Below are 25,489 nucleotides of genomic sequence, written 5' to 3'. Positions count from 1 at the left end.
TGACATCATTATGGTGGATTCTAATCCAATCTGACTGTTGTTCTCACAAGAATAAGAAATTTTGACACATGGAGAGACACCAGGGACACCTGCACAGAGGAAAGACCATGCAAAGAACAGCAAGAAGCATGCCGTCTGCAAGCCAAGGAGAGAGGCCTCAGAAGAAACCAAACTTGTTGATAACTTGATCTTGGACTTACAGTCTCCAGAAGTGTCAGAACATAAATTTCTGTTGTTTCAGCCACCCAGTTTGTGGTATTTTCTTATGGCAGCCCTAGCAAACAAAAACATCCCATAACCTAACTCAAATCTCTGTTCAGTATTTACTATCATTAAATTCAGTTCAGAAGGTAAAGTAAAAATTACTTGTGATGACATAATTAATTTTTGTGTCTTAAACCATGGGACTAAATATAGGAATAATCTGTAAATATACAAAGTATTTTAAATATTTGAAATACCTGCACTTAAAAATATTTAAAATAGTTAAAACATTTAAGAAACACTGGCATATTAGAGGATAGAGTATTTAATAGGTAAGCATTATTTTTCCAGTTTAAAATGTTTACAAAACAGAAACAGACTCACAGGCATAGAAAACAAATTCAGTTAAGTCCCCTACACACGAACAAGTTCTGTTCCGAGAGTGTGTTTTTAAGTCCAGCAAAGTTAGTCTAGGTACCCAACCAACACAACTGGCTATATAGTACTGTACTGTAATAGGTTTACAATACTTTTCATACAAATAATACATAAAAAACAAACAAACACAAAAAATAAAGAAAACATTTTAAATCTCACAGTACAGTACCTTGAAAAGTACAGTAGTACAGTACAACAGCTGGCATCCAGGGGCTGGCATCGAGTGAACAGGCAAGAAGAGTTACTGACTGGACGAGGGGGAGGAGGTGGGAGATGGTAGAGCTGAAGGATCGTCAGCAACAGGACACGGAGGGCAAGCTGCAATTTCACTCACGCCTGATGTTGATGGCACAGGTTCTGGTTCCTTGCTGGATTCTATTCTTTCTACTCTCTTGAAAAAACGACCCAGTGATGTCTGGATAGTAGCTCTTTTTTTCTCATCATAGATGACATGGTAGCACTGGATTGCATTCTGAACCTTGCAGAAGGTTGCATTGCTTCAACTTTTGTGTACCATTCTACTTTCGGATCCTGTGCCTCAAAAACTAACAGTGCCTCCTCAAATGAAGAAAATCCCCTAGCCATTTGTTGTGTCGTGAATCTCTTCAGTTCTTCAGTTACTTCTTCCTCTCTCTCTTCCTCCTTGCTATGCACAGCAAGTTCCATTGTTATTGCTTGGCGTTTCTTAGCAGTACCAGCTACATCACCGCTGCTTTTACGCTTGCTTCTGGACATCCTGGGCTTGAAATAAAGAGACTGTACTACTGTACTCTATACAGTTCTGTACAGTAAAGTACACAAAAGCACAACCACTTGTAGAGGATGCACACATATGACAATGTATGCCAGACACGTGAACTAACTTACATGATTGGAGATGTGAACGTACTTTCACATCTTTGAAAGTTTGCAACTTGAAGGTTTGTATGTAGGGGACTTACTGTTTATAGTTACAAAGGGGAAAGGAATGGGGAGGGGAGGGATAAATTAGGAGTATGGGATTAACAGATGCAAACTACTATACATGAAATAGATCAGCAATAGGATTTACTGTATAGCACAGGGAATTATATTCAATATATTGTAATAACCTATAATGGAAAATAATATGAAAAGTATATATAACTGAATCACTTTGCTGTACACCTGAAACTAATGCAACATTGCAAATCAACTATACTTCAATAAAAAAAAGAAAAAATATCTAAATTAGATCAGCTGAGAGGCAGCTCCTAGAAAAAGGGATTAAGAGAAATTTAAATCTTGATAGAAGTTACTTTTATTTAAAAATAAAATGTGATATTTGAATAGTTAATTCAGACTATTTTAAATTGAAATTTTATAAATTTGTGAACTATATTTAAACTTTAAGAGAACATGAATCATTACAATTTTAATTTATTAAATTTATGACAGCTATTTAAATGTGTATGAAAGCTTATTTGTTACTTGGAAATTTGAATTCATTAGAAAATTGAACGTAATGAAGTTCATAAATAAAATTTAAAATGTTTAAAGGAATTTAGTTAACTGAATTATGGAAGAAATAAAAATGATTGCTAAAATTTCATCAAATCTATAGAACAAACTAATTTGTATACATACTTAAAATATAAGTAGAGTTTTGAACTGATAAATATAATAAATCAAATTATTTTATTTCAAAAACAATCTCAGACTTACAGAAAAGCTTCAAGTACAGCACAAATAATTTTTCCCCATAAAATTTTATAAATAATTTGCTGACATGATGCCCTTTGACTCCCAAATGCTTTAGTGTAATTTCCTACGATCAAGGACATTTTCTAATATAACCACAACATAATCATCAAAATCAGGACATAAACATTTTTATATTACTACCATCTAATCTTCAGAAATCATTCAATTTTCACCAGTTGTCCCCAAATTCCCTTTATACGGTACGAATGAAACTCAGAGTCTTGTGTTGCATTTGATTATCATGTCTCTCTAGTCTCACTCAATCTGGGACAATTTCTCAGTCTTCTACTTTGATGATCTTGACACTTTTGAAGACGTCAAGCCAGTTATTTTGTTTAATGTCCTTGGATTTGGGTTTGTCTGTGTTTTCTCTTGATTAGATTCAGGTTATGCAACTTTGGCAGGATTATTACAAAAGGGATGCTGAGTTCCTCTGTTGCACCTTCTTCGGTGGGGAACAAATTCAGTTCACCTCATTACTAATCATATTCTCTTTGATCACTTATGAAAGTGGTGTCTTTCAGGCTTTTCCATTTTTCCCTCTGTAATTAATAAGTATTTTATGTGAGATACTATGTAAATATCCCATTCCTCATCAATTACTCATTTACATAGATCAGTATAGACTCATGGTTTCCTATTTTATGCCTGTTGTTATCACTATTTATTTTGATGCTCAAACTGTCCCAGATTTGGCCAGTGGGAACACTTTCAAGGTGGATTCTGTGTCCTTTTGATAAGTCCCCTTCATTTTTCCAGAACTGCTTTGCTTTCTGGCACAGAGATTCCAGACTCTTTTATTTTCCCTGCCTCAGCCCTGGAATCAGTCATTTTTCTAAGGATCCCTTCTTCCCTTTGGCAGAAAATGGTGTTGAGAAACTAAGATCTGGGTGCTAGGTGTGCTGTGCTCACTGATATTGGGTGCTGCTGCTCCAAGGCCCTCTCAGTGGATGGAGCATTGGAATATGCAGACATACACACATTAACATATATTCTGTACCTGTTGTATATATTGAAAATGATGAGATCACACCAATATATCCAATTCTAATTTAACACCACGCTACTCACCTAGACTGAGATCTGACACCTCGTGCCAGACCATCACCTCCACCATGAATACAGCCTTGTCACCCCATTGCAACCGGGGAATTCCTGCTCCGGGATTTCCCACCCCCATACCCACACTGAGCAGACTTCTACCTTGCTTGGCTCCACCTAATTGCTTTAGAACTGGATTGTTTAGAAAGGGAAGAAAGACAATGGGAAGGAGAAGAGGAAGAGCCAGATATGAATCTTAAATCACAAATGGCCTCTGAACATCTTTTCTGCACAAAAGTCACCTGCAGGGGTATATTAGGAAAACATGTTCTTCACTCTTTTGAGGTCCTCATTTCTCTAAAATCTTCTGGTTTCCTTTAGATTTCATTTTCTCAGCTTTATTGTCATGGGGTTCATATTGTCCACGCACATAAACATATCAAACACTTCAATCATTTTATACATCATCTCATGGGATATTTCAGATTATATTTACTCATGTAGTGCTACTAAAAACCTTGTATTTATATTTCCTTACGCCTGTCTTCCAGTGATTTCGGGAGCTAGCACTGACATGTGGTATAAGGCTTGGCCTGCTATATTTGGCAATAGTAGGACCCAGAACATTTTTGGAACATTTGGAAACACGTGGAAAATCTGAGGTACAAAAGAAGTCACTAATGACTATATCTTTGAAATAGCCATAAGATTTTCTCCCATGAACTACTGCAATCAGCTTCAGTGTTTAGGGGGAAAAAAATTTAGAAAAACCTCAAATCAGATTAAGAAGTTATTTGTACCACAAAACAGATAATCAAGATCATGATTTTCTTTCTAATTTCTTTATCAACTTTTATTATTCTGATTTGCCTTATAGCTACAGGACTCATTTATTATTCTAATTTGCTTCTGGTTATAGGAGTCATTTAAATTTAGCAAACCATTAGGAAACCATCTAACATGTTGGTAGTTAAGTCTTTCTTCTGGAAAAGTGGTCAAAAATGACAGCTTGTATGTAGAGCTCTGTCTGGATAGGGGTTCTAGTAGAGTTGTCACCTGGTTGAGCCTAAAATACAAAAATCATATCGTTAATCAGTCCAGTCCATGTAAATAATTAGCATTAAATGAATTTTCTTCGTGCTTCAATGTTGCAGCAAACAGAACTAAGAAGGCTGTGGCCATGGAGATATGTTTGTGTTTCCCCCCAGATTCTTTTTCTCAGGAGCGGTAATAATTCCAATCAGAAGCTTTGAGGCCCTGGGTTGTGACATTACTGAAAATATCTAGGATCAAAGCAGTGTTCCCCAGGTTCATGCTTGTCTAGACTCTGCTGAACCCCATGGGTCACTAACTCTGCAAAGTTCCCAGGGGAGGGTTTTGTAAACACATGTGATTGCAGGGTAATAAGTCAAAAAGAATGCTATCTTGATTTCAAGTTTGTCAAATAAAAATGTCTCAAGTTTGGAACTGGTTCAGACTAGTGTAACTAACTACCTGTCCCTGGTGGGTTTCATAAAAAATTTCTTATCAGTTTAAAAACTATTTGATCTACTTTTTTCCCCCTTTGTATTGTAATCTGTGAAAAAAGGTTTGGTCCTTTTGCCTTTATTCACGATAGTCTGTCATGCTTACAGGCTCCTAGGGAATGCCTATGGGGGCAAGTGTTCACTAATGTGGTACTGGTAAGAGAAAACAGATGCTAAACGAGTCAGACAATATCTACAATTGCAAAATATTAGTCATTGGGCCTTTTCTATATTTGAAGTACAAAAGAATGATGTTACTCGCTCTCTCTCCTTCTCTTGTAGGAAGAGATGATAAGAAATTTAGATCTGGGACTAGAGAGAAGCTTTGATATTGCCTTTTCCCCATAGTATTCATTTTCTTACACTAGTGAGAAAGAATATATTTGACCCATCTTTGGTTAAATACAGTTTGTAAAATTGTAAAGATTTTGAAATGGGTAAAACAAAAGGAGTGGGTGTCTCGAGTGGCTTACCTGTCCACGTTTTTGTACCATTTTACAAATCTTTAAGTTGGAGAAAACTGATAATAATGCAATATATTCTTGTCTACAAAGATGCAAATTAATTGCGACCAGTGGCATGCAATTGATTATTGCCCTGTATTGGGACCTGCTTTGTACCAATTTGTAAATTAATTTTACATATTTTCCTTTTTGCTATTTTTGCGTTTTGTTTGTGTTTTCGGAACTTTTACAATGAATAAATTATTCCCCATTGGTGACAACAATGATTCGGAATTTGATTTTACGTCTTAACCTTAGTGATCTCTGTAAATAGATTAATAGATCACCGAGATTTATTCTTTCTTGAGGGAGAGATAACAGAGAATCTGATTTGTTAGCAGTTTTTCTTTATTTGTTTACTTGTCTACTTTGAAGAAATTAAGAATCCCATGTGCATCAGGAAAGAGGACAACTCTTTGATATATGGACTGGTAACTTCTTTGCATTTACTTTTGAACTGTGGCTAATGTTTAGATTTGAAGCTATACGTTCCCTACATGTCTGTGTGTATATATGCTTAGAATTCAGAAAGGCCTTTACATCTTTATGTGTGAGTATATAATATTTTCCTATCTCTGGAGGAATTCATAAATTAAACTTAAAAGTCTCCTAAATTAAAGAAACTCTGTTCTGATTGGCCTATAGAGTTCTTATACAAGTAAGCTCTTATGTAAGTCAAATATTTATAAACTTCCAGGAAAATATGGAAATTAAAGTTTGGATACTTCAAATGTGCTATCCTTAAAAAGTTATTCTCACAGAAATGTTTAAACAACTTAAGGTCATATAATTGAGATAAATATTTGGTAAATCAGACTACTGTAATAATTTTGGTTTAATGCAAACAGCTTGTCCTCTGATTTATCAATGTTAGGTATAACATAAGCATATACATTTTATTCTACTGTACTTGGGTTTACTTTTTTTTTAACTTATTGAGATATACTGGTCAAATAAGCTAACGTTACTCTGACACAATCTTTAAGATAATGAGAAATGTAAGTCTGTATTCAACAAAATCAAATCATTTTTCTGACAACTTTATGTCAACAGTAATTTTGTTTTTTACTATGTCAGCTTGAATATAATTCCCCAGATCTTTAAGTAATATAAAAACTTAGGGCTTCCCTGGTGGCGCAGTGGTTGAGAGTCCGCTTGCCGATGCAGGGGACACGGGTTCGTGCCCCGGTCCGGGAAGATCCCACATGCCGTGGGGTGGCTAGGCCCGTGAGCCATGGCCGCTGAGCCTGCGCGTCCGGAGCCTGTGCTCCACAACGGGAGAGGCCACATAATGAATATTCATATGATATCCAGATAGTTTCTAATTATGGTAGAATACTGAAAATTTGATGCCTAATTATTAGGAATAATTTTAAGTTTATATACTTTGCTTATATCCAATGGAAAGTTCCTATCTTGGGTCATGTTAATGAACTGTTCATTTTGTCTCTTTAAAAAGATCTGTGTGTGGCTGTACAAAGATGTAATATAAACTTTGCTTGTCTGTTAAAATGCTTTTAGGAGAGAGACAGTACTTAGTTATCCACCTCTAGTTTTCTCTATGAAATAGAAGTTACTTTGGTTAAAAATCACAATTAATATGAATGGTTGAGACTACATCATAAGCAATAGGGACAGACTAATACCACTGTCTCTTTGCTTTTGTGTTTCAAAGAGAAAGTAGTTATATCCTATAGTGGAGGCTTTATAACAGTATATAGTAGTAATTATACATATCTATATACACATATAACACATTTATATATAGCTTATACATTTATATATTTATAATTTATATATTTATAAATATAATTTATATAATTTTTATATATTTATAATTTATATATGTTTATATATATAAAGTCACTATTATAGGAACTTCCCTGGTGGCGCAGTGGATAAGAATCTGCCTGCCAATGCAGGGGACACGGGTTTGGTCCTTGGTCCGGGAAGATCCCACATGCCGCGGAACAGCTAAGCCTGTACACTACAACTACTGAGCCTGTGCTCTACAGCCCGCAAGCCACAACTACTGAGCCCACGTACGTACTACAACTATTGAAGCCTGTGCTCTGCAACAAGAGAAGCCACCACAAGGAGAAGCCTGCTCACGGCAATGAAGAGTAGCCCCTGCTTGATGCAACTAGAGAAAGGCCGCGCGCAGCAACAAAGACCCAACGTAGCGAAAAATAAAGTTAAATCTTTAAAAAAAATCACTGCTATACACCGTTATAATTATACACAATATATATTAAACATAACTATATAATGTATATATAGTAGTGCTTTTCAGGCTTTTCTTTTTTTCTCTTTTGTTCTATCTCAGAACCTCTGTAAAATCTTGGGACTTACTGAAGACCACAAAGAAATTTTATGTGGATTATAACTTTCAATATTTACCATACTGGAAGTGGAAATTCAGCAAATTTAAAATACTGATTCATTTGATTATAGCTATGATGAATATAACTGAAATGTTAACAGAAATAACATCTTACTATTAATATAAAAATTATTTTGAGTTCATGGATCTCCTGAGAATTGCTGTGATATGAAAAAGCAAAATGAAGGACAAAATTTGGAAGTAAATTTTCCTTTCCTTGGTTTATAGTACTTGAGTCTGAATAGAAGTGATGAAATGTGCTAAAATTTTAGTTAAGTTTGCCCTGTCTTGATGAACTTGATTACTGGCTAATTCCTTTGCCTACTATATGAAAGTCTTTTCTTTTCTTTTTTTCTTTTTATACCTTCTGTGTAATCTGTCTAGGTAGCAAATTGTGTCTTACAAGAATAATTTTCTGTCCTTTATGATGAATTTCTTACATCCTTGATTGTTTAAGAAAGAAAAAAATAAGAAACAAATAAAAGAAAACAAAGAACAAAAATTCCTCACTTATAAAGAGCTAAGGTTCTTTACAATCATGTTAATGTAATGTTTATTTTTAAATGTTTTATTGTCTTAAATGTTTAATTAGTTAACTCAGTATTATTTTTTGTAGCACCCTGATCCTATCTTAATCAAGTGTCCAAATATCTTCTGATAATTTTTTTCCTAATTTTTGACTTTCTATAATTGGATCCTAAGTATAGAAAAATTAAATAAAACCTTCCAGATATATTTTACACCAGAAGATATATTTGCGATTTCCCAGAGGGGCCCTGGAAAAATCACAAAGATTTATTTTTTCACCTTTGAAATTAGGTACCAGAAAGAATTAGATTTTTCTGTAGAATTCTGTGGGAAGAGTTGTTAAATCAGAAGAGATGCTCAGCCCTGCCGAGGTTAGATTTGTATAGGTATAATGTTATTAACATAAATATTTCAGATATTTTGTGTGCTTTTTGGGAAGTCCCTGGAGTTATGTCATTGCCCTTCTTGTCTTATAATATGGCTTTACCCTCAGGGTAAACACTGATTGCAACTCTTAGGAATATTTCCATCAGATTTTGTGGTATTTAGCAGAGTTCTGGTGGTACTGAGCCTGATGATATTAGACAACAGTAGTATAATGTTATCTGTCATAATTTCAGCTCTTGTTTTTAAAGATAAAAATGTTTAGGTCTTACTGCAGACTTACTGAACCTCTTACTTGATGTTCCTGTTATAAACAATTATATCTCAGGATTATTTTACATCATATCTCAATAGTTCTTCCTCTATAAAATTATTTTCATCCATTTTTCTGAATCAAGTACAGCACTCACAAACTTCTTTTAAAATAAATTTAATCATTATCCTTAGATGGTTTGTCATATTTTTTTTTTGCAGGGGGCAGGGAATGGCTTTATCATCTTTGTTTTGCATACCACAGAAAGCACTAACCATTTTGTTTTCTGCATTATTCTTATTATGAACCCTCATCAGACTGTTCACATTTGAAAATTATTAGTAATAAATCACTCAGACATTTTAAGTCCCTATCACCTACAGATGGTATTGTTTTACTCTGATGCTTTCTTGATGTCTCTCTTATAGTTACAGGTGAGAATCTGTGTCTTCAACTAAGAAGAAAAGTGTCAGAATATTGTAGAAAAGAACTATACCAGGTACTTCAATTATTGACACTTCAAAGCTGAGCTGACATAGATTAGACAACTTCCAAACTGCACCGCCGATTTCCAGGTCCTGTTTTGGCCAAACGAGAGGACTGCATAGGACAGCTAACCAAAGATCCAGTGGAGCAGGAATCAATTATAATAAGACTGAACGAACTAATAAGAGAAATTATATTGTGGCTATTTGTCTGGAATATTCTTAATATTCTTTTAAGCTTTTATTTTCAGATATATAAGAACTACCCTATCTCTCTCTTGTTAAGCAATATGTAACCCATTGCAATTTAGTAAAGTCTGCTTTTGTAAACTGAAGTGAAACATTTTAAAATGATATCTGATTCCCACTTCTCTTCCAGGATTCAGAAATTTATATTAAGTCTCCTTACTTTCCACAGCCATTTAGTTATTTGCATAGGTTCAATAATGCTCTGTCATCTATAATTGTACATAATATAATTGTACAAATTATAAAATCAGGGCCTTGACTAGAATGTCATACTTGAAAATAATGCTTATTTAATCAGGTAGAAACAGCCACTCTTTTCAGGGATTAAGTTTGACTTTACTTATGGAAGCAATGTCTACGAAGCCCTGGCCTATTTCTTGACTTAAAAAGTCCGAGAATATTATATATTCTGTGTAACTAACTTGAGCATTCCTTGGGCTTGGTTTCCTAGCCTCAGGTCAAGAAATAATAGAGGTTTTTAAAAATCCAATTTGAGAGTTCTTATGAAAATTTCCAAGCACAGTTTAATTTAGTATTTGTTCAAAATTGTATGGATTTAGGGTTTACATGGGCAACTTAAGGTGTCCAATATGATAAATAAAATTTTTACTTCACCTATGTAAAAAATCAGTCAACTCTAATGAGACCAGCTTTATTTTATAAGAATAATCTTTCTTTGAAATTATTATGATAAAAAGAGGGGAGGAGACTGTCAGGGAGAATTGTGAGAGACTGTGAAAGGGCAAAAAACAAATGGTGACTATCTTGACTACTCACTAATTTAGGTTTTCTCATCTTTGATTGATATTACAACTCTGTAAGTGGTAGAAATCTGATAATAATGCAAATACTTCTTGTCTGTATAAATGCAAAGCAGGTGTGTTTGATGGACTGCAACTAAGTTTTGCACTGATTTTGATAGACCAGTTTTGCATCTAGTTGTAAATTCATTTCAAAATTTCTTTTTCCCTTTATATGTCTCTGCTCTGAATTCTTCTTGGAATCAATAGTAACATCTACCAGTTCCTCATTAATTAATGAGTTAAAAATCTTTGATACATGCTCATTTTATATCTATATCCTTAATCATAGATAACAAGAATGCTAGAAATAATCTCACATATACAACAACAACAACAAACAATGCAGTTGGTTGAGAAAATTCTGCACAAGTTCACAGCACTGTAAGGACTTGCTAAAAGACTTCTGCCTGAAGTCACTACTAGGTCCCAGGAGAGATGGGGACTCCAAGCCAAATATAAAATATGAGTAAAACAAGACACTGGGATAGATCATTGGTTATAAATTGCTGAAAAAGAATAATTGACCAAACAAAGTAAAAAGACCCTAAACTTACTCTACAAAATCTGAGAAAAGTTATAGATTTAAATGTATAGAGGAAACCATAAACCAATCTATAAGAAAATATCATTAAATACTTGCCCATTCTTAGTATGGGAATCTTTTTAAACAGAAACATGGGAAGAAATCAGAAAGGGGAATCAATAGTTTGGACTATATAAAATTTAAAATTTGTATGCCAAAAATATTATACATGTGAAAAGATAGATATCTAAATTGGAATGTGTCACGAAGAAATACGAAAGCCAAAGATTTTCTACCTTTCATACTTTAAATTTAATGAAAAAAAAAAACCCTACTAAAACTCCATAGAAAAGTGTGTAGAGGGCAATATACTAACATGCATGTGAAAGAAATGTTCATCCCTGATAATAATTGAAAATGAAAATCAAAGTGACCCTCAATTAATCTGAACTATAAAATTAACAAAGCTTCAAAAGTATGCAAAATAAATAGAGCATGGTTTGGGGGCAGTCTTAAACAGTTCAGGTATAATTGTAAATTGATATGGGTTAACTGCCAAGTGATTTGACAATATCTCTCTAAAGCTTTACAATGTATGTATCTTTTGACTAAGCAATTTCCTTTTTAGGAGTCCATCTTAAAGAAAAAAATCAGAAGCTTGGTTATAGAGAGTTGTTATTTAAACCTAGGGAGAAAAACAGAAACCAACCTAAATGTCCATCAGTGGGCAATCCTTATATAAATGGTGAGTACTTTACAGGGTAGAATATTGTTTTACAGCTTGCTTTTTCCATTTAATAGTGTAAATAAACATCTATCCATACTAGCACATCATCTTCAATAAGTATAGCTTTAACTCATTTTTAAAGCTGCTTCATACTATTTCACTGTGATGATGTATCATAATTTATTTAATCATTGCCCAGTCATGGACATATGGATTATATCCAGTTTTTAACTATTCCAATAAAAAAATGAAATTCTTTTAGAACTTTCATTTTTTTCTAAGTTGATACACCATCAGGAAACAATATCTATTCACAGAGCACCTATCCAATAGCACATTAAACACGTTCTCTCATTTAATCAGCACAACAGCCTTGTGTAAAATGGTTGTTTTTTACAGATTTAACAGATGAGAAAACCGAGGTAGAGAAGTGCTCTGAAGGGGTTAAGTAATTTGCCTTAATCACGAAGCGGATAAGATCTATTTAACTCCAACTCATTTTACCTATTGCCCCTCTTAAACAGCTTTTCCCTGCCTGAGTCCTGGTGGTTATACCCCACACTTTCCCACTTGTCCTGTTGTTCTTCTAGCCCCTTTCAATTGATCCCAGGCATTTTGGAGAGCCCTTAGGTCTTCAGTTCTCAAATGGAATTCATTAAGAGACTTAGACAGGTCTTGTGAATATCCTAAAATATTATTATATTACTCTGTGTGTGGCCCCATGTGTGCATTTTCTTTTCTGAGCAAATCCATAAAATGTATCAAATTGTTAAAATAAGTTGTGTTTCCCAAAAGGTTAAGAACCTATTCTCTGGAGAGCAGCCTCACGTGCTTGTTAAGGCAGTGTTCTGGGTTACCAAGTTGGGGCTGCCATTTGTTTGTTTGTTTTATTGTGTTTTTTACTCTTGCTTCAGCTATTTGAGGCTATGTGTATCACTGAGGCCACCAATATTTATGCTGAAGACATCCCAAGCAGCAATAACCATTTAGAAGTTATCAACATGAGATTTTTCTCTCTTGCCAATGGACTTGATCACTATTCATGCTAGTGTGTTCCATGTTCCAATATATTTCAATATCCCTCAACCTGCTTTAGGATTTTAGTGACTCAGAAACTATAAGCATCTGCTGGGGTGGTGAATCGTTAAGGAGCTGACTATGTGTTCAACTGTTGAGACCCAGAAGAAATCATGCTCTCTTTGAATTAGAAATGATCTATTAACTGTGGTCTTGCACCAACAATGACTCCACACCTGACTCTGTGTTTCTGGTGCCTGCTTCTCTATCATTAGTTATCAGTCTTTGAAATCATGAAGGAAACAATTATTTTGTTCTTATTTAATCCTTTCATTTAGCCAAGAAACTAACCTTCCACGTCCTGATTTGTGATAAATTTTGCAAAAAAGTGAGCATGAATTGGGGCTAAAGCTCTCTTCCTCAAATTTCTCCATTCTCATTTCTGTTTTGGCCTGTTTTACCATTGGCACAATGTTTGATTAGGCTTTCCTAGTCAGAGGCTTAAAACAACAATTTTCCTTTGTCATATATGTTTTATTGAAATATGTACTTTTCTTTTCACAGCAGATATTCAGCTTGGACAGTGAAGGGTTATCATTCATACTTTCATTACTAAGCATTGATATATATATATATATATATATAATTTAAAATTATATATTTAATTTTTTTCTTTCCTCCAGCTCACCTTTTCTGTGCTACACCTTATATATGAGTTCATATATTGGACCCTTAACAACAATGTGCTTATCTCTAGGGGTTGTTGCATAATACTGCATAAAAATTAAAATCAGTTTTCCAGGTTGAGAAGAGATCATCACATTTAAGCTTTAGGAGTTTTAATTCATAAAAGCCAAGCTCTGTTGTGTAATTTTTAATGTATTCCTCAAGGCCATTGATTTTAGCAGTTAGTTGAGTAAATACTTAATTTATATGTGGTGGACTTTCAGTTCAGGTATACCAGGTGATTGCCCAGGGGAGAAAATGTTTAAAAGCTTCTTAGTATGTGGGTGTTTTAGGGCTATAATCAACCAAACATTCAATAATTTGGGCAGCAAAACCAGAAAGTTGGCAAGGCCTCCACTTTACTTAATAACTGTGACTGTGCCACTGTTAAAAAGCAACTTTTACAAGAGCTCTCTGAGGAAAATCCAGGAGCCAAAAAAGTGGTGCTGGTGATTCAGTAAGTATCCCTTGCCCCATTAATTCAAGTTTGCGTGGAGTTGAGGGAACGCTGTTGGAGACTTTGAAGAAATCATAGCTTCTCTTAAACCTATTCTAGTCAATATGGGTTCTTTTTAAAACTATCCAATAGGAAATATACCTTGGCCCTGTAAAAAGACAGACTGTAAAACTGAGGACCTTCAGTGAGGGTGGAGCTTCAAGAGAATAAATTCGAACCATCTGCGGAAAGGATGTAGGAATGTTATGGGCCACCATTTTGAGAAGAGAAATTTCAGCCTGTGACAGGCTCCAGATGATTTTAACATAGCCAATGAACTGGGAGGCAGAATTAGGAGGCAATTAACCCTTTCCTACTAACAGTAGCAAGTGTTTGGGTGGGGGGTTGTGGAACAGAGGAGAGAGGAGCTGTGAGGAGGTATTGCTGGAATCGTCCTCTAAATTCAGCAAACAAACAAGCAAAACCCCCCAAAACAAAAACATATGTTTTCATTAGTAGAAGTTATTTTTAATTTTAAACGTTGTTCACTAGATATTGTTTTGCTCGTAGAAAAAGAAAGTAAAATGTGGCTTTTTGATTTTTTGTGTCTTTTTGCATCTGTATCATATACAATAATGACTATACATTCATTTTAAAAAATAATAAAATACCAAGAACCTAACACAGCGCCATTGCCCTGGACACCTAGAATCAGCACTCCAAAGTTCAGCAAAGGACCCCCAGGGTTAACTCACCTACCAAGGACAGAAAAGCACCAGAGTCAATTACTCTGGCAATTTTCAACTCTTTGAAAATAGCATTAACTCTACATATGTTTCAAATGTCTAAGATCCTAAAATAGTTTAAAGTTAACCTCAAAAGTTTCCAGGATATTTTTGGCCCTCCTATTCATTTCTTTAGCAAATATTTAATATTCAGTTTATTCATTTCACAGATGTTTACTAAGCACCTGCCATATGCTAGCACTAGAGACCAGAAAGGGTTTCTGCCCTACGTTTCAGTTTATGCTTTATAAGTCTCTGTCATGTATGTTTCATATAAGCCTCTGGGCAAACCTACCTGACAAAATGATTCTTGATGAGGCCATGACAGCAAGAATGAGTACCATCACCCTTATTCTATAATGATCCAAGTAAGGAAGGAAAAATAGCGGCAATTTATCAGTGGAAGCATCTACTGCGGTCATTCATATTACTGTGGAGGTTATCCAGAAGCCTTTGCTGTACGGTTTGTACTTTGTAGTCAGTTTGTGCAGTCTCAGGAATGTGTAATTTAGGCTACTTAAAATTAACACTGTTGACTTAAAAGGTGTTTTAGAGGAATGAAGTTTGATTACCTTATGGACATATGGTAAGGTGAAACAATAGCTAATGATATATCACTATGAAAAGCAGTATATATCAAATCCAGCTAATCTTTAAGTTCACCTGAGGAGACATTTAAAAATACTCTTGGGCATATATCTGGAGAAAACCATAATTCAAAAAGACATATACACCCCAATGTTCACTGCAGCACCGTTTACAATAGTCAAGACATGGAAGCAACCTAAATATCCACTGGCTGATGAATGGATAAAGAAGATGCGGTGTATATATATATATATATATATATATATATATATATATATATATATATATACATACATACAATGGAATACTATTCAGCCATAAAAAAGAATGAAATATTGCCATTTGCTGCAACACAGAAGAACTTAGAGATGATCATACTAAGTGAAATAAGTCAGACAGAAGACAAATATCATATGATATCATTTATATCTGGAATCTAAAAAAACGATACAAATGCACTTATTTACAAAACATAAAATAGACTCACAGGCATAGAAAACAAACTTATGGTTTCCAAAGGGGACAGGTAAGATGGGGCATAAATAAGGAATTTGGGAGTAACATATACACACTACTACAAACAAAACAGAGAAACAACAAGGACCTACTGTATAACAAAGGGAACTATACTCAATGTTTTGTAATGACCTATATGGGAAAAGAATCTGAAAAAGAAAAAAAAAAATGTAGAACTGAATCACTTTGCTATACACCTGAAACTAACACAACATTGTAAATCAACTATACTCTAATAAAATAAAATATTAAAAAAATACAAATTCCTGGGCCTTGCCACAGACCTATGCAGTTTGAACCTCTAGGGGGTGGAGCTTAGTGTTCTCCTGATTGGCTGGCGTGAGGAGAGAGGAAGGGGAAATGCTATATAGAAGTGAAGGAAATTGCTACTAATCAAGCCATGGTGGGCTGGATGTTGATGAAGAGCTCTTGTGATAACAGTTTGCATTCCAAAGTAGCACATTTTTATGTTTGAACAGTTGTGATTTTCAAAAAGGGGAGACTGGGTTGGGGAGCGCCTGCTGTATAGACAGGAGTATTGATATGTAAAGAGAAAAGAAATACATCCTGCTAAATCAATGCACGGTCTGCATTGCATATTGTCCAAGTTCTGTGACACTCAGGGTGAACCAGAAAGGTTTATGCTATAATAATGTCTTTTGTTTCAATTTCTTACATCTAATAGAAACCACACATCTCTAAGATCTTTTAACATTTTTGTTTGTTTGTTTGTTTGCTTGTTTTGTTATCAGCTATTTATCAGGGAACTATATTCAAATGCACTCTATTAGACACGAAACAAAGTAACAAAAAGGAGCCTCTGTCTTACTGTATTTCATATTTTTCATACAATTGATTTTCTTTTGAACACCAATTGGAGTTTAGCCAACAGAAAAATAACCTCCTTTCAAAATGTCTTAATCATTTTTGTACTCAGAAATTTTGATTCTAAGTCATAACACAAATGGTACAGATTTTCATTGAACTGTGCAGAATGGCAAAAACTCACTAGATTTGGCTTCCACTCTTGGAGTTCAATTTTCTCTCAAAACTTCTCTGCTATTTCTCTCCTTCCTGTACCTTGGTCTCAACTGCTTGCAGTTAAGAATCACCTGGGAGCTTTTAAAAAGTATGGATGCCCAGGCCTTCCACCCAGACCAATTAAACTAGAATCTTTGGGGATGAATCTTTGGGGATCAAATATTCTAAAACTTTCTGGGTGATTCTGATGTCTGGCCCATGCTGAGAATGACTCTTTAGCCAAAAGGAGCTCCTCTCCCTTCCCATGTAGCCACATGCTCTGTGCTTCCACACCTTTTATGTGATGTTCCTTCCTATCAGTATACTCCTCTGCTCCAGTCCTCATGTTTTCACCATATTCATCCTTCAAGATCCAGTTCAGATGCCATCTCTTTCATTAACTTTTTTTTGAATGCTTTAGGTCCAAAGTAACTTCTTCCTCCTTTGAATTCTTGGAGCATTTTCTTTCCTCTCAGGTCACTTTCCAGCTTGCCATTTCTCTGCGTATTTTATGTTCTCACCTGCCCACCAATTAACCTATAAGCTTTTTAGGGCAAGAAACCCACCTTTCGGGTCCACTTTTTATACCTCACAGTGCCCAGTAGTTACTCAGTAAACATCAGACGAGGAACAGGAGGATGGAAGGAAGAATGAAGAGGCGACAGACTGACTAACATCCATCCACCTTTTTCTCTATACTCATCCAGCACCAGAACCAACTCTCTTTCTCTTTCCTAAGTGTTGGAGTAAAGTGAGATCTCTCAACCACTTTTTCTTCATTGATATATTCTCTAAGTTTTGTCTTTACCTGGGTGGCCGGGTAGTTGTGATACTAAAAACGTAGCTCAGAAACATCCTAACTGGGGTAGGGCCCCTAATTCTGGTTCTCTTTGCTCTTCACCTGGATTACTGTTACGCTCTCATTTTCTCCAGTCTTTCTCCCTAGTCTGTCATAATCAACACCCTCTAATCTCCTTAAAACACAACTTTCTTCCTGTTATTTCCCTGCACAAGAGCCTGGGCATATTTCCCTATTTCCTGTCAGGTCTACTCCAAGGTCTTCATCAGTCTTGCATTCAAGGCTTTTCATGACCTTTCCATGCTCAATTCCCATTCTGCTCCTTCTCCAAACTAATTCAGCAGCCAAATTGAACTATTTAGGTTTTCTTTGCCTTTGTTTTACACTCATCAACCTTATCTTTGCTAATAGGTTTCATTCCTGGCATTATCTTCTTCTCCATCTCTATGAGTTCAATTCTTAATCATTCTTCAATTTCAGTTAAAAGATTACCTCCTCTATTAATAATCACCTAATAATCCCCAATGCTGTCCCCTCACCATCTCCTTTCCACTGGCTCCTGCCTCAGATCAAAAGTCATCTCTTCCACTGAATCCCCAAAGCATTTCTCTTTTTTGCAACATATCACTTTCTTCCTTATGTTGCAGTTATATTTTTTACATGCCTGTTTCCTTAAAAATCTTTCAAGCACTTAAAGGGCAAGGGTTGAACTCTTGCTCATCTTTACATTCCCTATGGTGTCTCAAATTTATGTTTAACCTCCATCGCTAGAGTCTACTAATGATGAACTCTGTGACCTTGAACAAGTCATTTAACCTGTTTGTGTCAATTTGTTCATAAATCAAAAACATTCTAATTTAACAGTCTTAATTTGAGACAGCTTAAATTACATATTCCTGGGACTGCACAAGAACACTTGAAAGCACATACCAAATAAAGGTTTCTGCATAACCTCAACAAAGCCTACAATTATGGCAACACTAGCTGTTTCCACTGATAAGTTCCTGTAATTTATTTTCTGACTTACTTGGATCAATACAGAGTGGTGTGACTGTACCCTTTCTAGCTATCACTGTTACCTCAAGCATCAGTGACATAATCCACTCCTCAACTTTGAATTATTATAGCATTATATTTGTGTGTTTGGAGGGAATCATTCATTTAATCATTTGTTCCATGAATATTTATTAAGTACCTATTAACCAGACATTTTTCCAGGTGATATGTTCTCACATTAGTTAATAGAAGAGGGGAGGGGAAAGGAAAAAAGCTGGTGTAACTGTGGAAGATGTTTCCTATTTTAATCATTTTATACAATCTCTCATCTTATTAGTAGATCATGAAGGTTTTAGACCACCTATGTTAGGCTAAGACTCAAAGCAAACTCTTTCAGGTTAATGTTTCCTAAAAGCAAAAGAAAAATGCCTAGTTTTTCTCATTTGTCCAGATAGTGCAGAGGAGTGAGTGCAAACTGCGTCCCCTCAGTCCTTCTAAAGGTAATACAATGGAAACATTTTGGTGGGTGTGAATCACTTAGACAAGCATTCTTCACTCAAAAGTAGAAACTGACCTTATTTTTTCCAGATGTTATACAGCTGCAGGGAAGTTAAAGTCAGTGGTCCTGTTTTCAGTGCAACCAAACTCTTATTGCATTGGGAATTTATTAACCAATGAACTCATATTACTTGTTCTAAGACCTGCACAATTTTCTTTTTTCCACTCTTACCATTCACAAACAACTATGTTTCATAGGAAACATGCTTCAGAATTAATGAGTCTACATCTGTGTTGTACAAAGGAAACACATCCTGTTTACCAGTGTTTCCACTTTTCATTTATCTTGACCCCTTTAGTTTTAAGCATAAAATATTTCAAAGAGAGTAATTGAAGGAGAGTTGAGTTGTGTTGTTCTTACAACATTTTATAGCACTTTATGGAGTTATTAGAAGGTGTTCATCTTAGGAAGAATTGTCAGCAAAGTTATTAAGAAGAATACTGACTATAAAAACGTAACTCGTATCGTTGTTTGTAGTTCAAAAAACTTGACATATTAGCTTATTTCTTCACTCTCCTGCAGGCCTGTAAGAGCTGCTATGTGGATGCATGAAATATAAAAGGATCATGGGTCTTTGACGAGGGTGAAAAAGCTAAGAAATCAGGTAGGTGATGTACATGCTACTTTTATATCTAGTCCATAAAAATGAAAATATATGTGTTATATTTTGTTTGAGAACACTTGTGTTTGGGAACAGAGTACCAGATCTCTTGAGATTATTGTGTTTTTATAGATAAGACTTTTTCAAATTGTGGTTCATGGCAATCTACAGCCGAATCACACTGGCCACTTATGAAAATATGTACTTCTGGGCCCAGTTGAGTCAGAATCTCTGTGAATCAGGTCTGAGCCTGTAGAAGGACTCCAGAGATCAGAAAATAATGATAACAACAACAACAATAAACTCTCATCTTCCAGTTGTGAACAGTAAAGCCTAGGGAGGTAAAGTGAATTTCTCAAGGCCATGCAGCCAGTTAATAGTAAAGTAAGGCCTAGAATTTTGTTTATTAATTCTGAGACCGACATTCTTTTCCAGTAAGTTTTTATCTTTAAAAAGATAAGCTTAAAATAAAATTTAAAGAAATAGAAGTACCCAAATATCATTGGATGTCTCACCCAATAATTCTTTACTTTTATCATTAATTAACCAAATCCTTGTTCATTCTCCAAGATTTTGGAAGTAACTTTCCTTCAGACTCATCATGAATCTTTTGAGTTATAAGTAAAATCTTCCAGGAAAAAAGAGGAAGACATTATATTTCATGGATTGTTGACTAAGTCTTTGAAAGATCATGATTGATTACTTTGTAAATGTGTGTTTTAGTTAAAGTTATTTGAACCAGTCAAGCAGCAGTTTGGATTCAATAATGATTCTTCAAAGACATAGACAAAAACTCTTCATGACATACATTCTTGATATATGTATATGGCATCAGTTAAAATAGAGCCCTAAAAGAGTCTGTGTGATATTCAAAACTGATTCAAAAATTTGTTTCATACATCTTAATGATGCTATAAATCAATTTATATCTTTTCTTATGTACATAGTTTAGCCTTCAAAAAGGAAAAGACTCTGTGAATGCTATTTATTAAGTTTTCTGTAATTTGCCTCAAATGATAACATGTTGGCACCCATCTATGATGAGTATAGAGGCACCACCAGAGAGAAGATGCACTCATAAACTTCTCCGCTATTCATAGATTCATAATAAATATGGCCCTACTGATGTTCAGGTCCAGTCCCTCATCTAACTAATGAGAAACCTGAGAACAAAAAAAAAAAAAAAGAGTAATGTTCTTTTGAAGGAGATAGTGTTGTGTCAGAAACTGTCACCATGGTTGTTAACTCTAACTCTCCCCCTCCCCCAAGAGAATGTAAGCTGTGGGGAAGTGTTATCTTTGTCTCACAGGAAACCACCAGAAGAGAAAAACAGGAGGCCACCAGAACTGGTTAGAACCGGCCAAGTCTAAAATGGCTGATGACCTGGTCTTCAGTAGACCTTGAGCCCCATCATACACTCACTGTAATACATGAGCATGCTAAGTGACACGCTTGCCAGTGGCCATAACAGGAAGTACCACACCATAGAAGGAAAAAAAGGAGGTGGCAACCAGTTCCAGGAAGAACCCCGCCTATTCCCAGAAAGCCAATGCATATGCCTCCCTGTCATTAACCCTACCTTTAAAAATCTTGCCTTGATCACCCCCTGACTAGAAGTTGATTTGTGAACTAAGTTCCGGCTTCTCCATTCTCTGGCCATTGAATAAAGCTTGTGTTATTTCAATCTCAGCATCAGTTTTGTTATTGCCTGTGCAAATCTGAACAGGAAAAGAAGCTCCCCTGCCAAGGCAGGGGTCTTCAGCCAGGCTAGGGCACAAGGGTGGTGGTGGGGGTGCTCCATAAGGCCAATCTAGTAACAGAACTGCTAGTTGTCTACCCAAACCTCTCTTCTCCCTTTTGTAGAACTCTTGTTTCTAGCTGGACATATGGCTACCTAAATAAAGATTACATTTCCCAGCCTTCCATGTAGCAAGATATGGCTGTGTGACTAAGCTCTTGCCATGGAACATACGTGACCATGAGTGTGGTAGCTTTGGGGAAACTTCCTTACAAGGCAGTGGGGGCATGTTCTTTGTACCTACTCACCTTCTTCCATACATTCTGTTTAAAAGGTGGTTGTTTTGGCTGGAGATCTATGTTGGCCTAAGAGGATGAGGGCCTCCTTGGCCCAGATGACAGTGTAGCTGCCACTCCAACTTTGGACAGCCACTATATAGACTTACAAGTGGGAGAGAAAGAAGTCTCTTTTCTCTTTAAGTCACCAGCTTGGGGTTTCTTGTGTTTGAAGCTGTATCTGATTCAGACAAGAATCTATTTCATGCTACAAAATTTCCTTTATTCATTTTTTGAGCACATAGTTACTAAGTACTTTTTATGAGCAAAGAACTACATTAAGTGGATATGAAACTAAATATTTTTTATTTTGAAAAACTTTTTGAAAAGGTTTTAGATTAAGACTCCCCTTTACCCTCAGTCCATCCTTTACCTACCCCAGGCATATCACACAATTTTATTCCTTCACTATGAAGAACTATTTCTCTTGACTTTGGATTTTAGACTGATACTGTCAGGTGAGTAACATGTTTTCTAAAAGTTAGAAAAAAAACCCACCAAAGCAACCCAAGCACATACGACTTTTACGTTTCAACCTTCGCCCCCAGCTATATGACAAATCATGATTAAAAGTCATGATGTAAATGTAGTCTTTGAAAATATGTAAGATGTAAACATTTGTCTTTGAACAAATTCAAAATATCATGGCACATGTTTTTAAAATATTTAAATCAAATGTATTTTCTAAGTTAATGCTCGGAAATGCACTAAACACAACACTGTTTTCAGTGTTAGTCACATAAAAAAAGGTATGTATGTGAGGTGAGAGTCTCTCTTCCCTAAATGACTCATCTCCCCTTTCAGAGCAGAAAGTTACTGGACTCCCCAGAATCAGAGCAAACAGATTTGCTGTCACTGGCTCCCTTACCTAATTCTGCTGTCAGGCATGGAGAAGTGTTCCCACATGTGAGTTCCATTTAAATTCCTCCCAAATTCTTCTTTGTTGATTTCTGATAATTTATTGTTTTGAAGTTTTTTTCTTTAAGGAGAGTAGATGCTCTAAGTTTCCACATATCTTTTCACTTCTAAATTTAAAAGCTTAAGGTCAAATATTTAATAATTTTTGAATGATGGTAGAGATACAATAAAATTTGAGGAGATACCTAAGTGTAAAAGCAGACTTACCTTAGGGTCCACGTTGAGAATTTTTCTGTCTCTTTTGTATTTGAAAAGTAAGCCTTCTGGATTATCAGCAATCACTTGGTAGTTGGGAGTTGAATTCCAAACAGCAACATGACTGTCCCAGTTGTAAAAACTATAGAAATAAATATTTATTAGGAATTAATATGCATAATGAATTAAATTGACAAATATATTTCAGAAAATATTTGGGGCAGTTCAGCTTCAAAATAAATGGATAGGATCACAGTCTATACAACCATGTAGACCACATGTGTGATTAAAATTCTTGCAGAAAAGATTAGACTGGGTTATTTTCAAATCATTTAGATACATATTTATGAATGTTTTGCATGATTTCCTGGTTTGAACACTCTAGGACCTAGGACCTATTCCAGTATCATATTCCCAGGAAGTCAAGAAGAAAATTGATACAATTTAAGGCTATTTCTTCTAGTTCAGACTCTTCAGGATATTGAGTATTCAGGGTATTAAGAGACTGTTTACTGGAAGGAAAGGCAGGCTAAGTCACCTCTTTTCATTCAAAACAAATTAATTCATTTCTTTAAGGTTCTATTTTTCAATAATATGTTTCCCAGGCAGTAAGAAAACTACTTGTGTTTGAGAGGTTACCAGAGGCCAGGCATGATGTGATGTATTATAAAACAACACCCATATGAATTTGCTCTTATTTCACAGACAAGGCAAGGATACTATGGGAGTTCAACTAGCATAGTTAACACCCTGCAACTAATACATCATAGGGTTAATATTTCAACCCAGATCTGTGTGTTTCAAAGCATATGCATGTTCTTTCTACTGTTCAACATTGCCTGTTCAATCCCTTCTTTGGAGGTTCGTCTATGGAAACTTTCTATTTTTTTCCATCTCTCATTTTATACTTACTTGTCAAAAACAAATATAATGCTGTTATGTTCATTGGAAGTATCCTCAATACACTTATTTTTACATATCTTATTCCCATTAACACATTTTCTAATATTATGTTTGCTTTTAAAATGACAGCCACAGAGATAAGTCATGTAGAGCTCCCAGCCCAGTACGCCTCTCAAATATTTGTAATATTTATTTTTAATCATTTTCCCCTTATCCTATTTCTGGGTTGTTTTTCCCTTTATTACTCCTCTTCTTCATTTTGAAAGAGTAGATTTCATTGATTAAACTCACTCTGAATTACATTGTTTTCTGAGGCATCACCTTTTTGCTACTACCTGAAAATGTAATATGTTTACCCTCAAATTTTTTAATACTCAGAAAAAACTGATTATATAGATCATATATTTATATCTTTGGGGGTGCATATTAGTGAGAACTATTCTCTCTCTTCCCCTCTTACTCCTTCTATGGCCAAGACATTGGAGTGTCTGCCTTTTCTGAGGCACAGAGTCAGGAAAAGTGGTTTTCCAACCATCTCTGTCTGTTTAATCAAGCCTCTGCAAGAGAGCAGGAATGACTATCTGATTAGTGAACTGAGAAAAGGAGCTAAACATTCATGGCTTTCTAGGTCCTCACTTTAGCCAGCTTTCATGAGTGAAGTTTATCATGGCAGGCTCAATGCCCAATAGGGTGATGATAGGAGAGCAGCCTATAGTACTGGTGATAAATTCAATCCAGTGGTAAAAGTATTACAAGCCAATTTGACTATGCACCCAAGCTGGGTCCCCCAATTCAGTTTAATTCATAATAAAGAAGATAAATTGACCTCTATTCTCCTGGCTGTTCAGTTAGGAGATTCACAAATTGGAATAGGGGACATGGGTATGATCCTCAACTATATATATATACACACATACATATATTTCTGAGATATATGGATATACATAATCCCAATAAAATGCTTGAGTCATACAGGCAGATTTTATATATATACACTTTATCAAAAAAAGTTAATTTGTGTAGCACGTGGTACTTTTGATGAAGTGATTTGGATTGTTAATCAATACTTTTGTTTTACTAGGCAGGGAAGGGAAACAGGTTTCATCTCACATGCCAATTCTAATAGCTAATAATTATTAGTATTTAATAAAGATAACTAACACTTATTTAATAAGCACCACACCATGTGTTGGGTACTGTTCTGAGACTAATGAATCTATTATCTCATCAACCTTATTGTCAACACCATGAAGTAGGCATAAAACTATCCCCTTTTATACATGCAGAGCCCAGGTAATCTTGAAGTGTACTTGTGGATGAAGATGAGGGACTGGATTTGAGAAGACATTGAAAAGTGGATTTAATGGTTATGAGAAAGACATCAATGAGATAAGAGTCTAGGATTACTCTCAGATTTCTGGTTTGAATACTTAAGTGGATGGAATTATTTACTAGGAACTAAAATACAAGGTAAGGAACAGATTGTAGGAGGTGAGGTGGGGGACGTGTAGTTCAGTTTTAGACGTCTTGAACTTGAAATCCTTATGAAATATCTAAGAAAATGAAAGCAAGGATCTTGGTTTGTGTT

At 35.3% G+C, this 25,489-nt stretch overlaps 1 protein-coding gene across 3 annotated transcripts in view; it reads right to left on the bottom strand.

The window, feature by feature from the left end:
- Positions 1-513: 513 nt before the first annotated feature.
- CFAP299 (cilia and flagella associated protein 299) overlaps positions 514-25,489 on the bottom strand; it is a 628,423-nt gene continuing 603,447 nt past the window's right edge. For 2 of the 3 annotated variants that reach the window (XM_019932792.3, XM_019932793.3), the window contains 2 exons: positions 23,011-23,140; positions 514-4,471 (listed from right to left, as the gene is read on the bottom strand). In XM_019932792.3, coding sequence (XP_019788351.1) covers positions 4,376-4,471; positions 23,011-23,140 — 226 coding nt within the window. In that variant the 3' untranslated portion in view covers positions 514-4,375. Of the gene's footprint in view, positions 4,472-22,753; positions 22,911-23,010; positions 23,141-25,489 lie in introns of all 3 variants that reach the window. The other variant, XR_012332087.1, reaches the window with a different exon arrangement.

This window comes from Tursiops truncatus, chromosome 5 (assembly GCF_011762595.2).
Source record: "Tursiops truncatus isolate mTurTru1 chromosome 5, mTurTru1.mat.Y, whole genome shotgun sequence".
NCBI lineage: Eukaryota > Metazoa > Chordata > Mammalia > Artiodactyla > Delphinidae > Tursiops > Tursiops truncatus.
The sequence above is the reverse complement of the archived record's forward strand: the minus strand, read 5'-3'. Positions and strand labels throughout refer to the sequence as shown.